Source organism: Sebastes umbrosus, chromosome 4 (genome assembly GCF_015220745.1).
Source record: "Sebastes umbrosus isolate fSebUmb1 chromosome 4, fSebUmb1.pri, whole genome shotgun sequence".
Taxonomy (NCBI): domain Eukaryota; kingdom Metazoa; phylum Chordata; class Actinopteri; order Perciformes; family Sebastidae; genus Sebastes; species Sebastes umbrosus.
The window spans coordinates 32977852-32995400 of NC_051272.1; the positions used below are offsets into that span (position 1 = coordinate 32977852).

Genomic DNA, 17549 nt, shown 5'->3' on the forward strand with positions numbered 1-17549 from the left:
TTTGACTCATCTTAGTTAACGTAACGTTATCATCAGCTCACTCACTGTGAATGCAGACGTTGGCTGCTGACTGGTTAGCGAGCGTTAACTGTGACGTTACCGTTAACATCAAACAGTCTAACGTTAGCTAACTGCTAACCTTAATACTAGAAAGTTTACCTCATTGATTTGGGAATAATTTTCCGTTACTGCCGGGCTGTCATGAGGTCAGAGGCTGTGTGTGTACATGCGGGACGGATCGGACACTGACTGTACGTGTGTGTGTTTATGTTGTCAAGGAGGTTCAATAATAACGGTGCGCTACACAAAACATGCAGTCATTTTCATCGCTGTTCATTCTAATACAACAGGCGTTTTTATTTCAACTCCCATCCCAAATTCGTCCCAAAATTAATTTTCATCCTCCCCGATCCTATTTTTTTCTGCCCTGGGACGACGGGACGTCCTTAAGCTCCAGCCCTGCCTTTAACATTTCAAAATGGTTACTTTGGTGCCACTGTTGAAGTGTAAGTGACCACAGACTGAACTAATTTTCACTTGAATTATCTTTTTTTTTCTACAAAAACCTATGCCATCAGAATAATTTGCTAGAATAAGGTGCTATAATCACGTAAAAATTCTACATTTAATTATTTTAGACTAAGCAAATCAAAAATAACTGATTGATAAATCAATAATGAAAACTTACAATGACTTTGTGTCACATACCGAACTAATCCAACTGCTCTCTGGCAGGAGTATAAAATGATGAAAAGACATGTGACAGCATACCAAATATTACAGTATATCTTTTATTTCATTGTCTTAAACTCACCATTTCTCCCTCTGGACCCCCAAAGTCAAGGTAGAGGTTGCGTATTCCATCGTCGGCGGACATTTTGAGCTTCTCGTAGGGGTATCTGAACAGCACGGCGCCCCCGGCTGGATCTGCCGGCTCCCTCGTCACAGTGAAGCCCTTTTCGTAGTGCAGCGTCAGCCGAACATCCTGTCTGTTCAACGTGCAACCTGGAAGAGAGAGAGAGAGAAGAGCTGAAGAATAGCAGGTGTATGAGTGAGCGGGGGTGAGAAGCATTCCAGTGGGTGATTGCGAGTAATATGTGTACTGCACGTATACATATCGGCAAAGACAAACTTCAATAACCATGAAGTCATACCATGTGTTGACAGCAGACTACATTTCTTCCTCTTAAAGCTGCAGAGGGTAGAAATGGAGCTAATGTGATTAAAAAAAAGTCTGAAAACAGAGCCATGAGGAGGAGCAGAAGTCTAGTTTTCTCTCAGAACACTTGAATTACAATATGCTGAAAGGTTATTATGGGATTTTTGCCCAATGATGCCAAAAATGTTCTGCCTACTGCACGTTTAATGTCGGATAGGTATGTTGTTAACTTCCTTTATTAACACAAATCCCGGCAGTGACACTATCTGTCGCCTGAATAATAACTTACTCAGACAAAGTTTATTTACAGCATCTGAATTCAACCTGGATGGGATGTTCCTCTCTGCTGCAACCCAAAGTTAATTGCATTTACTGTACTTCCATGTGTATTACTGTAACTTCACTGGCTTGAATGTGCGTGCAGGACAGGGAAGAAGAAAAAGAAATGAAAAAAAAGGCCGAGGCTTTCCAGCGCTGTTCCGGCAGCCAACTATTGTTCTGCACAGAGTGGAAACATTCCCCTCTGCTGGCTCCCACTTCTGCTTTTCCTACACAGAGCTGCTCTCTCTGAGCTGCTGCACACTGCTAGTCAGCCTGTCAGGAGCTTCCTGTCACAGACAAAGTACTCCGACATTTAAAGGCCTATATACGTAAAAAAATATATATATTTGATCTGTGCTTACCTAGACCTCATGTTTGAGAACAAACATTTTCTCTGGAAAACTAACTTCCACTTAACATTCATTTGTTAGCATGATGATTTCTTGCATGACGGTGAACTCACATCCTCTGGTTAACGGTCTGCTTACTCACTGCTGCTAACTTGTGTGTACTGACACAAATCACACACACAGTATACAAAACAAGGAAACGTGTGCACATAAGCCAGACATGCCGGAGGTGCTCAATCCACTCTGTGGTGTTGTATTGTATTGCACTATATAATGAAGTGTTTCCTGTGTGCAAAAAAACATGAACACTTGGGATGACCTTAAATCTAAATCAAGAAGTATTATGAGATTTACCTAGAAAACTATAATTGTAACAATATATATATATTTTTACACATCAGTGCATGAATTTCCTTTATCGTTTTGGCTCACGTCTGGTACAATTTCAACATGACCAGTTAAAGCTGCAGTCGGTAACTTTGAGCAAAATATGAAAAAAAGTTATTTTTTATGAAACTGCCACTATATCCTGACAGCATAGCATGACACAGATAATCTGCGAAAAAAAGTCATGTTCTATTTCGTTCTTCCTGACTGCCAGAGGCAGTGTTTAACACTGGATGTTATCCATCTCGCGCACGCGCAGGTCGAGTATTTAATATCAACAAAGTCACATGTGACCTGGGATGACGTAGTTTATATAAGCCCACGTCATCATCAGAGATGTCCCTTGAATCTTCTCGCGGCAGGTAATCCGCGAATGCAGGTTGATTAAAAAGATAAGCCGTTGACTTTTCGCTGAAAGCCCTGCAACCGCATGGTTGGAGCTACGGTTTCGTCCTCCAAGGGCTGCGATTAGTTAATCACGGCTACACTCTAACACTTTAGACGCTGTAACACCGGTGTTTTCGCCGGTTCAATTCAGCGAGGCTAACGACAGGTGAGCTAGGATAACAAGGTGAGTATATCCTCCCGTCGTTAGAGTTTAAGTTACGTTTGTTGATAGGAGTCTGTTTTCGGTCTCCTCTATTGTTTATTGCCGCCGAGCTAAGTGTTTGCGCTACAGTATTGGCGAGCCTCCGTCGGACAACGAGCCCCGTTGGGCTGTTGTCGGCTAATTCATTTCCTTTTACAGTGTGTATTGCTCAGCAGCGAGTGATTTCGCTCGTTAAGGCAGACATCTCCTTTGTTGATAGATAGAGCGACCGCTCCCCAGTAAGTGATTTCGCTTGTGGGTTAACTTATTTTGTGGCTGCTGTTAAAGGGGAAGTTATTATCTTCCCTGTCTTTTGTATAATAACAGTCCTAGTTCAAAGCTAGTGTCTAGTTACTGAGACAGTTTGCTGTTAAGCAAATTGATGTAATTTCTTTCTCTCTGTTACTAGAGAGTGCTTTCACTCCAGTGTAACCAATGATTTGCATAACTAAGTAAACACATTATATTAGTAAGATAACTACATTAATTAATTAAATTAATATAAGAGTATAAAATGAATACTAAGAATTATTATAAATATCAGCAGCACCATGTTAGGAGAGCATGTTTGCCGTGCCTGCATGGCTCCACTGCTAGCTACTGATGGCCATGATGAATGCCCCACATGCCTCGGTGTTGTACACCTGAGGGAGGGGCTGTCCGACAGTCAGTGCATGAATTGTAGCTTTATGCCACGGGAGCTGAAGATAGCTCGACTAGCTGAGCTAGAAGAGCAGCTCGAGTGCCAGTTGCCCCTATCGGGTGTACCTTCAAATGCACGGAGTAGGCGGAGGCGCGCCCCACCTGAGGGGGCCCCACCTACAAAAAAGTCAAGGAAAGTGGACTGTTTGGCAACTAAGGTCGACACGCTAACATCAGAGTTTGCTGAGATTAAAGCGCTGCTCCTTAACCTTCAGCCAGGCAGGGTGAACGCAACCCAGAATGACAGCCCGCACGCTATGAAACCTACCCCACTGGGATGGGATGAGGATGCCCTGTCTACGAGGGCTTCCTGTAGCCAGTTCTGTGAGGACCGGCCTGGACAGGGAGAGCTAGTAGCCTCCTCCCACGCTTCTGACACCTGTTCCCAGCAGTCAGGAAGTGGGTCCAGGGCAGGCTCAGAGTCTGCTCCAGCAACAGTTAAGCCAGTGGTCCGTATGGCTCAGGGTAGTGTTCATTGGTTTAACTTTGGACTCCCGCCATATGCTGGCCTTCCCAACACCAAGACGAGTAAACGCCATACTCCAGCTCCTCCTCCGGTTCCGGACGAACAGGAGGTTGAGGTACAGCCTGTTTCTCAGGCTGTTAGGTATGTTGACGTCAGTAACAGCAGTAGTGCCACTGGGCCTCCTGTACTTACGGCCATTCCAAATTTGGATCAATGGTCTCCAATTAGATCCAAAGTCCCACAGATCCAAGAGAGTCAGGGTGTCCAGCCGATGCCTCCTTGCATTGCGGCCATGGAGAGACGGGGCATATCTGGCCAGGGGCATCTCATTGGGTTCGATTCCCTCACGTCGCGAGGTGGTGGTGACCGATGCTTCGCCCTCCGGCTGGGGAGCAGTATGGCAGCACAGAGCGATAAGGGGGCTCTGGACAGCACAGGAAGCGGCGGAGCACATAAATGTGCTCGAGCTCCGTGCTATATATTTGGCACTTCGCAAATTCCTACCACATTTGAGAGGCAGGCATGTTGTTGTACGGTCCGACAACAAATCAGCTGTCTACCATGTAAACCGGCAAGGGGGCACCAGATCAACCCGGTTGCTACAGGTGGCACGGAGACTTCTGGTATGGGCTTTCCCTTGTTTTTCCAGCCTCAGGGCCATGTATCTGCCAGGGCCACAGAATGTGGTGGCAGACTTTCTCTCCCGCCAGAAACCCCCCGTGGGCAAGTGGAGGCTCCACCCAGAGGTGGTAGAGGAGATATGGCGCAGCAGAGGTGGACCTGTTTGCCTCAGAAGCCTCAACGCACTGCCCTCTTTGGTTCTCCCTGATGGAGACAGCAAGCCCGTTGGGACAGGATGCCCTGGCACACCCATGGCCAGATTGCCTCCTCTATGCCTTCCCACCATTCCCACTGATAGCAGTAACGCTACACAGAATACAGCACGGCAACAACAGACCCCTGTTGGTCGCCCCAAACTGGCCGGGGAGACCCTGGTTTCCGGGGACGCACAGGCTTCTGGACGGAGTTCCATGGTGCCTGCCCAAGAGGCAAGACTTGCTCTCACAGCTGGGGGGCCGCATCTGGCATCCGAACCCGGATCGCCTACAGCTTTGGGTATGGCCCCTGAGGAGCCGGACCCACTCCTAAGGGTATGTGACCAGGCGGTAATTCAAACCATTTCTGACTCAAGAGCACCCTCCACCAGGGCACTGTATGCCAACAGGTGGAAAATATTCTCAGAGTGGTGTAAAGTTCATGAGGAGGTACCTCAGAGTGCCTCTGTGCCAATAATACTGAGTTTTTTGCAGTCTTTGCTGGAGAAGAAACTCTCTCCTTCTACCTTGAAGGTCTATGTAGCTGCTATTTCAGCCGGGCATGTCAGAGTGGATAACCAGACCGTGGGGTCTCACACTCTGGTGACCCGATTTCTTAAAGGAGCCCAGCGGCGGAACCCCCCGCAGGCTGTCAAGGTTCCCTCGTGGGAACTGCCTCTGGTGCTAGAAGCCCTTTGTCTCCCCCCCTTCGAGCCTCTGGAGCAGTCGGGGCTGGAGTGGTCTTCAGTAAAGGTTGCTTTCCTTTTGGCGATGGCATCAGCAAAACGTGTGAGTGAACTTCACGCCTTGTCAGTGAGTGAAACGTGTATTCGCTGGAACTCGGATGGCACAGGGGTAGCACTTTGGCCTAACCCATCATTTTTCCCGAAGAGGTTGGCTCCGGCCCACTCTAATCAGGTCATTGAGCTGGCAGCTTATGACCCTTCATGCCTACAGGGTGAATATGCTAAGTCAGCAGAACTGCTCTGCCCAGTGAGGGCCTTAAGGCATTATATACAGGTGACTGCGAGCTTTCGCCGCTCTGATAGTCTGTTTGTCTGCTATGGGGGCCATAGGAAAGGGCACACCCTGTCCAAGCAGAGGCTTTCCAGGTGGATTGTTCAGGCCATTGAGGAAGCATACAGGTCAAAAGGACTGCCTTTACCTCTTAATATCAGAGGCCACTCCACCAGGAGTGTCTCTGGGCAGCGCTACGGGGGATCCCTCTAAGTGAGATCTGCGCTGCGGCCAGCTGGGCTACTCCATGCACCTTTGCCCGTTTTTACAGGGTCAATGTTGCTGCTCCCCATGCAGTAGCATCGGTGGTCTTTCAGGAATCCACAGGCCGTTCCCGGTGAGGTGGGTTTTCCTCGTGACTACGTTGGTAGTCGTCATCCAGTGTTAAACACTGCCTCTGGCAGTCAGGAAGAACGAAATAGAACGAGAGTTACGTATGTAACTACGGTTCTATGAGTTCTGGATGACTGCCAGAGTTGGCTGTCACTCGGAATCTTGGCGAGAAGATTCTGGAGGGACATCTCTGATGATGACGTGGGCTTATATAAACTACGTCATCCCAGGTCACATGTGACTTTGTTGATATTAAATACTCGACCTGCGCGTGCGCGAGATGGATAACATCCAGTGTTAAACACTGCCTCTGGCAGTCATCCAGAACTCATAGAACCGTAGTTACATACGTAACTCTCGTTCCTCTGTGTCCTCCTGTGCTTCTAATGGCATTTAACAACCAATCAGAGCCGGGCAGTCTCTAAGCAGCTGTCAATCACTGCTCGTGAAACCCGCGAACTCCGATCAAATGGTCAAACGAGGCAGCGCTGATCAAATATGAATCAATATTCTGTTACTGTAATGCCTATTTCTCTCCTCAAATGTTTTCAGAAACATCTTGTAGTGTATTGTTTAGATGTAAAATGAGAAAGTTTGTGACCCGGCCGCCATGTTGAAAACAGTTGATCCAAGCACCGCCCACCGGCCCGGAGCAAACTTTCTTCCATTCCTGTGTTCAACATTTTCATTTAACAGATAAATAGACCTACCAATCACACCACAACAGAGTGCTTGCAACCCCTGCTTGTCTTACAACACAGATGGCTTCCATTTGATCAAAATGGTAACAATCCACAGTGTGTCAGAGAGCCCCGCTACACGAACCCTGGCATTTCTTTTACGCTCCTTTTTTTTACTATTGCAACTATAGTTGTCAGATACATGTAGTAGAGTAAAAAGTAAAATACTCCCTTCTAATATGTAGAGTAATGTGAAGTAGAAGTAAAGACAAGGTTAGGTGAAAATACTCAAGAAAAGTACAAGTACCTTAAAATTGTACCCAAGTACAGCACATGAGTGAATGTATATACTGTAGCCACATTCCACCACAGAATGTCCTTCGTTGTTACAGCTGTTGTTGGGCGGCAGGTTACCATATACCATACCATAGTGGCTAACCATAGTGGCTAACCATAGTGGCTAACCGCCAACGGCGCTTCTTTTGAAAAGTAATTCGCCTTCAATTTAGCAAATCCTGCTTTATTTTTTTAACAGATATTTAACTAACATTAAATTTACATTTTCTAAAATGTCCTTGTGGAGCTCTGGTACTTGTTGCGCTGTTGGTGGCTGTACTAACAACCAGACAAAGCTAAATCTGTGTCTTCTTCAACAGTGTGTTGAACATGCACTCAAAACAAAAAGGGATTGTTCTTGTGACCAACGGTACAGTTTCCATCGCCGACCTACAGACGAGGAATCCAGAAGAATGTGGCTGAGAAACTTGAAGAGACCATAAACCCTTGTTATGTGTGCTCATTTCATTTAGTGGACAAAAAGCCAACGGAGGAAAACCCCTATCCTACTTTGAGGTTGGGCTACGAAAGACCAGCGGAGAAGAGACGTCAGGTCCTTAAAAGGACTGACAGCAGTGCCAGGAGAACATCAGCTATGATTTCATGTGTAGGGAGGACACAGCATTGTAGCGTTGGTTTAATGACAGCCAGTTACTTTCACTATTTTCTGTACAGTTTATAATGTAAGGCAGTTTATGTAGCAACGGAGTGCAGGGCAGCATTAGACTAAAGATAGTTTAAGTACGGTTATCTGTGTGTAGAAAACAACAAAACCTTGTAACTGTGGAAGTACTGATCTGCCTCAGAGCTTTTCAGATTGTTCATCTCTTCACTGTCTGTAGCAACGGAGTCAATAACGTAGCTAAATATGCTAGTGTAGGTTATCTGAGGCCACTTCTTCAGGTCGTCCTTCCATCCCTCCATAGTAGAAGGCAGAGCTATGATCACATTATCCTGTTTGAGCTGTAATAGGTGGTGTTCACACATGTTTTACTAGATTTATTTATACAATCGCTCTGGGAGAGAGGATTAGCGTACCGTTACAACGGAAAACACCAGTTCCGGTTCAGTGACACAACGCACCAGAAGTTGCACCCATAATTCATACAAGGTATCATCGGGGCTAGGAATAAGGTGAATAAGTACAACAGAAATAGCCATGCAAACGTTTCAGAACGACCCCCGAACATGTTTGTCTAGAAGCTTGTTTCAGCCTTAAGACTGCTTGGGAAGACCAATGTCCACAGAGAATTTTGGAACTGACTTAAAAGTCTTACTACAGACTAATCGCCTACTGCACACACACCCACACTCACCAATGGAGACTTCTTTGATGAGCTCAGCGGCAGCGTGCGCCCCCTGCACGAGGGCTCGCGTCCATGAAGACAGATCCCAGTGGGTCTCCACTCGGAAGATGTGGGACTCGATGCCCCGCCCCGTGCCCGTCCGAGTGGCGAACACCAGGTCTGAACCCTGGGCGGGAGAACCCCGGGCACTGCCAGAATGGACCAGTCTGGAGGGAGAGACATGAAAATACAGGACACATTCTCAAAGACCACTCGCATAAATAATCTGCAAGACTCCTAAATGAAATTGCTTAGCTCCTCTTAAACTGTTTATTAAAGTAGGCATTGACTGATCTAGTTAGTGTCATTTCCTAAATAGGATGAACTGGGTGTTGACATTTGTGTTGTTTTTTTTACAGGTGGGGGTTCCCAGCTGAAGTTTTCCCCTCTCCTCCTCCTACACTAAACAGCTTACCAAATTCTTTTTCAGTTTGATTTTAATGTGAGCAACTGTAAACTTCCAGGTACTTACCATAAAACAGTTTGTTTAACAGTTGACAGTAGATGGAAAGTACTGAACTGAAAGCCTGCTGAAACAGGGTTGTGTCTAGAAGATAACCCCCCACTCTCACAAGACTCGCTGACCGATGACCTCCTATCCTAACCTCAGCTATTCGAGGTAAATGCCTAACCTTAACCATCTTGTGAGAGTTTCGCAACTTGTGGGTTACCTTCTAGACACAACCCTAAACTGGTTCCTTGTGACAGCTGATATGCTGTTGAATATTTGCTGATACCTTGCAAAAATGTCCCATTCAAATGCATTTTAACATAATTATAAATATCTATTTTATACAACCCATATCACAGTTATGATGACAGTGAACTGTTCTGAGCAAAAGGTCAAATCTATAAAGAAGTAATGTTTGATCTATTTTCCTGACTTTCATTGGTCCCATAGCATGACGTGAGATATATTCCTGATAGACAAAAAGCCGACCTGTCTGGTAAGATATGAACATTCTGGCTTTGGTCTGGCCCTGCTGTCTGTTGTCTTTACCTTGTGGCTAGCAGCGGGTGTGTGAGCAGAGGCATGGACCAGGACTCTCTGCTCCACGGCACCGATTCAAATAGCAGGATGTCCTTCTCCGTCAGTGCCATGACCACTGGCTTGTACTGCTGCCGTCCACCTTCCAGCTGGACCTGAAGAAGACAGTCAGGAGGAGATGTCCGTACTAATAGGTTAAACTGATACACGAAAGCAACATAAAGTCTCCAAATTACATCTTTTACTTCATGTTCTGTTCAGTAATTTACAGTATTTCCATAAATCTTTTCTCTAACTCCGTGAAAAGGTGTATTTTTGATTATAAGTAAGCTTGTGTATGTTTCAAAATTAAGCAGATGTGTTATCCAGTTCCATAATGTTCACTAATGACATATATATCTAACTATTCACATTATATGTAAAATATCATAACATGACTGAATAGCACAGGCTTAATGATCACAGGAAGTGATGTAGTTTGATGGGGTGTAAAGTACTACCGGGTCTGGGGTACAGTTATAGTGAGGTGGCTTCATGGGGAACAGGTATTCGTGAAGTAGTATAATGGCGTATAAACTACTATGAGGTTTGGTGTCAGTTATAGTGATGTAGTTTAACAGTGTACAGGTACAGTGATGGAGTTTGACAGTGTACAGCTGCAGAGGAGTTAAGTAGCTCACCCTGACCTGAATTTTGATAGCATTGTGGTAAAAATAGGGCGATGTGTGATCGTCTGAGTCATGGCTGAGTGACTGGAGTGTTGGTGGAGCTACAGTAAAAAGCAAAGACATCAAAGCAGACCTTGTGTTTGTGAGTGCAACAGTGGTGAGTGGGTGGGCTCTAATTCAACGTTAACTTGCATTGGTGTTTCCTGTTTGAGCCCGGTCAAGATAAACACAGCCAGACATCTATACATTCAACATGACCTTGAATGAACACTACATCAAAGTGAAAGTAAAAGATATTATTCAGAATGAGAGTCTTGTTCCTGAATTTAGGACTAAAGCTATTTCAAGAAAACACACTCTTCCTGTGTGCTGAGGCAGAGCAGAAATGCTAGGGTATACTGTATGTTTGAGATCTGTGTATGTGCAGTGAAATAGGTACTGTAGCAACCTAAACTGAAATAAAGTAAATAAAAAATAGCTGCCCAGCCCCTAATCATAGCTGTGGGTCGGGTCCGGGCATTTTGAGGAGGAAGACAAATGAGAAGTACAGGACAGTCCATCAACATTAATCCTTCTGCCTCAAACTCAACCTCACAACCTCAGACAGATTGATTGCTCCTTAAGTGACAAACTGATGTTTAAAAATGATTGATTTCCATTGACTGTACTGGTTCACATGAGGATAGAATTCAAAATTCATAATTCTTGCCTGGTTGAAGCATCTGAACATTTCTGCAAACTTGAGCTACATTTTGGTGGAAAGTTGCGTTATCGCGTTAACTTTGACAGCGTAGTTTAAAGATTATCAATAAGCTCTAAGCAACTGAAAAGGATCATCACCTTTTTAGACCATTTCACAGATCCAAATGTGTCCCCATTGTTTCCTGTTGCACTGTATGTGAATGACGTCAGCTGACAGGAAGTAAACCAAGCTGTTGCCTAGCAATGCAATTTCCAGCTATAAAACTAAACAAAGCTGAATTATACCTGTTCAGCCAACCAGCCGATGTGTTTGAGATGGGGGTGTGTGGAGGCCGAGGACGAGGCCCCCAGGTAAGCGTTGATGTGAGCCAGGGTGTGTGGCAGCAGAGCGGCAATGTTGGTGTGGACGGCAGTGAACCAGGAGTTGGCGGTGGGGCCGTCTTTACAGCGCAGCACCACAGTGTGCTGGCCGTCCGGGGAATGGAGCTCCAAAAGTCTGAATGGGACAAAGGAAATGTATGAACTGTATCAGAGGCTCCATTCAGGGACTAAACAATAATATAAACTTCTCATGGAAAAGAACTAACCACAATCACAAAAATATGGACTATTAAGGTCAGAATTTCTAAGCTTTCTAAGTGTTGGGTCTTTTGGGATATAATTTAATGAAAATACTTTTAATTTTTTTAAATATACTTGAGACATGTTGTTAAATATATAATTGTTCTATGTAATCTCCTTAAAGCTTCGTCCATAACCTAGCCCAACGAAAGAAAATTATGGCATATTCACACTTGACAGGTTTCATGATTATTTTGGGGCCTAAAAACAGGATAGGTATGCCAGATATTATTTTCAGAACTTACTCAGAAGTGCCATCATTTGGCATGTGACTGGTACTGTACATGTTCTGTGACAGTGGAACAAATTTTTCTGACGTCCTTTAACGTTCCCAACCGGTCGAGGCAGATGGCCGCACACCCAGAGCCGGGTTCTGCCAAAGGTTTCTACTCATTAAAGTGAGTTTTTTCTTGCCACTGTCGCACCAAGTGCATGCTCATGGGGGATCTCTTATTGGGTCTCTAAATTCTAGAGTACGGTCTAGACCTGCTCTATATGAAAAGTGTCTTGAGATAACTTCTATTATGATTTGACGCTATATAAAAATGAATTGAAGTTGAATTAATGTCCTTTATCACATTTATGTGCTCATGAATAATTTTTCCTATTTATTTATTGATCTCTTTTTGGATGACCATCTATTTAATATCCACAAACACAAAAATTGTCATGAACATTATATCTTAAGTTGATCACAGGAAAAAAAAACACACCCAGCGGTAAAACACCCATCCACCCAACTACACCTAAACTCCTACATACTCAGCTATCTCTCTCAACATACATACACGTTTCACATCGTACCTGTTCTCCAGATCTGGCATGGTAAGGTTCCTGCTGATGAAGCACATCTTCAGGCTTATGACTTTTCTATCTTTGGAGGAGGAGGAGCTGCTGTGTTTGGGCGACCCGGAGTCCTCGCTGCCGCTGTAGCTGGGTGACTGTGGGCGGACGCCGTCCCACGGTAGGTCGGCCACCAGGGACGGCTTCTTGAAGAGTGGAGAAACCTCGCGGATGTACTTCACTGTGGAGGAGCACAGAAGAGGATATACTGTATATCAACCTATGTACATCCACTACTAAGCCAGGCACTCAGGTAACCTCAGGGGTTACATTGCCACACAAAGTATACGACATTTGATGTTCGTAGTTTCAAATTGAAAACAGCCTTATCTTATTTATTTTTTTCACTAGGGGGGAGCGTAACAAGTTGAAAATACAACATTAAAGGGGACATATCATGATACGTACATACATACATTTTGGGTATCTGTAGTGCCTACCAACCCACAAACTGTGAAATAAGACAACCCAATCATTTTTTTGTGGGACGTCTAGATCAGAAAAGATGATTCAACAAGTCATTGACATTTGGCTCCCAAACATCATTCCTAACTGGCCAAATTAAGCAAAAGCTTTTACAAACATGTGAAATCCACAGATACTCTACTTCTCATCATAACAGAATAAAACAGGTCACTTTGCTAGTTTGTCAGGGGGCAGCTGTTAAATATCTACAGATCTTGAGGAAACTGTGTGTGTTGATAGTTCGACCATCTGTGGGATTCCACTCAATAACACCCGGTCACTCAGGATATATGGTGCAGCCAGCCATAAACCAGGCCATAAGGAAACACTCTGGGAAGTTTTCTGAAAGAAGTCGGCATTCAATCTGCTTTTAAATACACTTTGGGGCCCAGTTAGGGTTAGACTTTTTAAACATGGTTGGAGAAAGCCGGGGTTTGATTCTGTCAACAATCCGTTGTAAATTCATGTGGGATGGAAAATAGATTATGTCCTGTGTTTGTCCGAGCTAAAGTTTAATCATACCATACAGCAATTATTCATACAGTAAGTTATTCAAATGGGAAAGACACTGATCGTATACCGGCCAAGAACTCGGAATGTAAACAGTTCCCTGCTATCTTCCAGCATGTCTTAAAAGGACACAGTGGTCCCCTGGGTGAAATTATCTTAGAGAAATAAGACCTGACTTGGCTGTACAGCTGTGAGCTTGGCAGGTCGGCTGTTTGTAAAACAATGGCTTTCGCTCGGATGTGATGGATTCACTTTCCAAATTTGGACCCGCAGCCTCATACACCTCCTCATACACCTCCCACCCCCACCGGTACACAGTCACGTGCCCTCTCACACTCTTTTATCTTCCCTTGCACATGCTCATTTTATCTCCTCGGTGTTTCATCCAATACATTCCCTCATAGTCTACTTGTGTGCACAAGAAGTTTGAGTCGTGAATATGAGAAATGAAAGAGACAAAAACTCTGGGTATGTGTGTGTTGGACCATTGAGTCGTTTTATGAAACCTGAGACAAGACTCTCAAGAGGTGAGGTCATTCTTGAATGTTGACTGAGATATTTGGTTTGTGAAGGTGTGTGTGTGGGTGAGTATGTGTGCAGTACACGAGAGCTATAGGAAGATAAAGTAAAGTCTCCGGCAATGTGCTTGACTCTAAAATGAGGACAGTAAGATTTACATAGAGTTTATGACTGAACCATAGAAGCAGAGCGAGCTGCACAATGCATGAGTCCCTGCACGCTTGTGTGTACATTACGCTGCGTATGACTCAGAGTGAAGGGCAGGGCCGGTAGTAATGCAGAGGCAACGAGCCAAGATGCTGAAGGCTCATTTCACCGGCCCTCATAACCACACCGCCCATACCAACAAGGTCTGGGGATCATTTCTGCAAACGTAAGTGGTTTGGAGTAAGTAAGTGAGTGTGAGAGCATTCCTGAATGCCCATGTTTATGTCTGAGGGTCATATGGAAGAGGATGTCTCTCTGCTGCAAAGCCCCACTTTCAGCCTAATAATCAGATCTGCTGCAGAGATGTTCAGCCGAGATATTTTCCGTCCGCAGAGCAGACCCAGGGCTCTCTGTGGTCACAGATGTTTATATCTTGAAATACTAAACGAACAGCTCATTGAGCGTCGCTGTGCAGCGGTTATCGGTGTTCAAGTCATCTGTTAGCAGTTCTACAGTTATTACCAATAGTAGTTATAATCCTCCTGTTAATAATGCTATCACTACTTTCATGACTATGACCACAATAAATAAAGAACTGGGATGTAGTTTACAGGGAATGAAAAACTAATCACTCATAGCAAATGTCAAAGTTGGAATTAAATACTACTCCCCAATACATTAAAGCTGCAGTGGGTAGAAATGGAGCAAATATTATTTAATAAAGTTATTTTTATAAAACGGTCACTATATCCTGATAGTAGCGCATGAGACAGGTAATCTGAAAAAAATCATGTGTCTCTTTGTCCTCCGGTGCTCCTAATAGCATCTGCAAGATTTCACAGACCGGAGGAAAACAAGCAGTCAGAGCTGATCTGGAGTCTGCCGTCCAGCTGCCGTCAATTAGAGCCCGCTGTCAATCACTCGCAAATTCCAATCAAACGGTCACACTAGGCAGCGCTGATCAAATATGAATCAATAATCAATTCTGTTACTGTAATGCATATTTCTCTCCTCAAATGTTTTCAGAATCATCTTGTAGTGTACTGTTTAGCTGTAAAATGAGAAAGTTTGTGACCCGGCAGCCATGTTGAGATCTGTCGAGGAAATACCAAGCACCGCCTACCAGCCTGAGCACAGCCAATAGGAACGATCTCTCTCTGAAATGACCTGTGATTGGTCAAAGTCTCCCGTCACGGGATAGATTTTGTAAAGCCTGAAAACAGAGCCAAGAGGAGGTGCAGTAGTCTAGTTTTCTCTCAGAACACTTCAATTACAATATGCTGAATGGTTATTATGGAATATTTGCCCAATTATGCCAAAATATGTCTGCCTACTGAAGCTTTAAAGCTTTAAAGCTTAAAGTTTTTAACTGGTTATGATATACATTAGTAAAGAAGAAGATTGGAAATTGAAAAGAAGATTGGCTATTTCGATATAGTTATTCTTAAGGCCTGCACCGGGTCTGATTCCCTGTGACATCAGAAGAAACAGTTTACAGCAATCTATGTTTACATTTTCATAGACAAAGTATGGCAGCGAGGAGTACGTTAGTTTGTTAAAAGGAAGCAGGGGGAGATTTTTCTTTAGAGAATTTTTTTTTTGACGATATATTTTGTGGTTCAGCCAAACGTACAGTAGGACTTAAAGCTGTATGTGCATATGTGTTAATGTTTTACAGAACAAGCCTTTTAATCAGTGGGACGGAAAAGAGGATATGGGAACAATTCTTTTCCCAGCATTGGCAGGGAGTTTCACAATGATGGCTGTTCTCTGTAAAGGGGAACGTGACAGCACTGGTTTATCAGCAGGTTATCATCAAGAGTAAGCACTGAAAAACTTCATATTACGGGTCAGTTAGTTTTCAGAACTCATAAATATTAATCTTGTCACTGGAAATGAAGAATCTGTTGATTCACAACCTATGACCTCCACCTGATGATGTCCCTCCAATCGACAATAGTTATCTATTTTATATTGCTGTGAAAACGGCTCCTTCAAACAACTGGAAACGTTGGAAGTTTCTTGCCAAAAAAAATAATTTTACGAGATTACATTTGAACACATCATGATAACGTTGTAATTTACCTTCGCCCAATGGTCATTTTTACCGAGCAGAGCTTGAACACCTCATAATAATAACGGAATGGCACCTCCTTTAACGTTAGTAGCTCCATTTACTTAACCAAGCAGGACTGTGCTGCCCACTGGCTGCTAACAGGTAACGTTACTAACTCTTCTCCTGCTGATTTCAACACAGATTTGTTGTTCATAGTGTAGCATTATCAGGGACAAAATAGGGTGCATCCCCTCAGGTTTAGTAGCGTCATGCTTTTGAGTGTATTTTTTTTCTCTCAGCCGTGGCTCCGGTCCCAAACAAACTGAAACATGATACAACGTGTGTATGTGTCATTGTGCATGCGTAACTGTCGGAAAGCATCAGTAAGAGGAATCAATAGTCACGGAGGCATGAGATGCCAAGGAATCAAACAACTACGGTTCTCTATTCCCATCCCCAGCGTTTTCCCTGTCCGCCAAAGTGGCGGATGGCCTGACAATTTTACCCACCAATGCCAACAATTTACACGCATTTGGCGGGTGCTCATTTCAGACCCTGTAACCCAGTTTTACAAGCATGACACAAATAATTCCAATTTCTGGTTAACATATGCTGTTATCTTCTCTATTTTGTAAATGTCCATTGTAATATCCATCCATGCATTTAAAGTTGGGCTCTAACCATTTCCACGTAAGAGCCTTTTTACCTGCAGCTACCAGCTATATATTTAATAATTATATTATTATTATATTTATTTGTCTCTTTTCAGCCATTCTTGAGGTACGATTCCAAAAAATGAGGTCTTACTCTCCGGTTCAATGATTTTAATGTGTACAATTAGGTTCTTGTCATTATCTTTCAGATTTAGTTGTCAGATAACTTCACAACCAACATTTCTTGAATCTTGGTTGAGAAAACCCTCTGCTGCAGTTAAGCTTATGAATGCTCTGTTGTGTAATTTGTTGGCAGTGTGGACCACTGTACATCTGCTCCTATTCAAGAGTTTGTTTGGTTAAATGAAAGGGCTGTGAGCAGTTGCAATCTTTGATGTAGCCACAGAAATCAAATCCATCGTCATGGGGATGTAGCCTCTTTTAACAGCTGAGATGCTACAAACACCACAGGTTTATTCATTGTGATGTGTCTACCTGCTGCATTGTATGGTGTCAAAACAGTGTCGTAAGTATTCACAAACAAATGACAAGTTATGTAACTCGTAAAACACAATGCACAATAAAATGCAGAGGGATTTGTATCTGTAAATCTGTATCTGTAAATATCCATCTGTATCTGTGAATCTCTATCTGTATCTGTGCCTCTAATTTACAACTTGTATATCATCATTTGTACATCAACTTAGCATTTTTCAAAGGAAATATATTTGTGAATCTCCACCTATTTGTGTGAATTCTTTTGAGACTCTTATCGTGCTGTTTTCACAAAACAATCCACAAATACAGTGAGAGTGTGACTCGTAAAATGTCATGTGACTTGTGTCTCATAAAACACAATGCACAAATAAATGCAGA

The 17549-nt window shown here is 43.7% G+C and overlaps 1 protein-coding gene across 1 annotated transcript in view; it reads right to left on the reverse strand.

The window, feature by feature from the left end:
- Positions 1 to 17549, reverse strand: part of sntb2 (syntrophin, beta 2) — a 30557-nt gene that overhangs the window by 1553 nt on the left and 11455 nt on the right. Inside the window, exons 2-6 of the mRNA XM_037768725.1 lie at positions 12285 to 12504; positions 11145 to 11355; positions 9502 to 9644; positions 8472 to 8668; positions 815 to 1005 (exon numbers count right to left, since the gene is read on the reverse strand). Of these exons, the coding sequence (XP_037624653.1) occupies positions 815 to 1005; positions 8472 to 8668; positions 9502 to 9644; positions 11145 to 11355; positions 12285 to 12504 (962 nt within the window). The remainder of the gene's footprint in view (positions 1 to 814; positions 1006 to 8471; positions 8669 to 9501; positions 9645 to 11144; positions 11356 to 12284; positions 12505 to 17549) is intronic.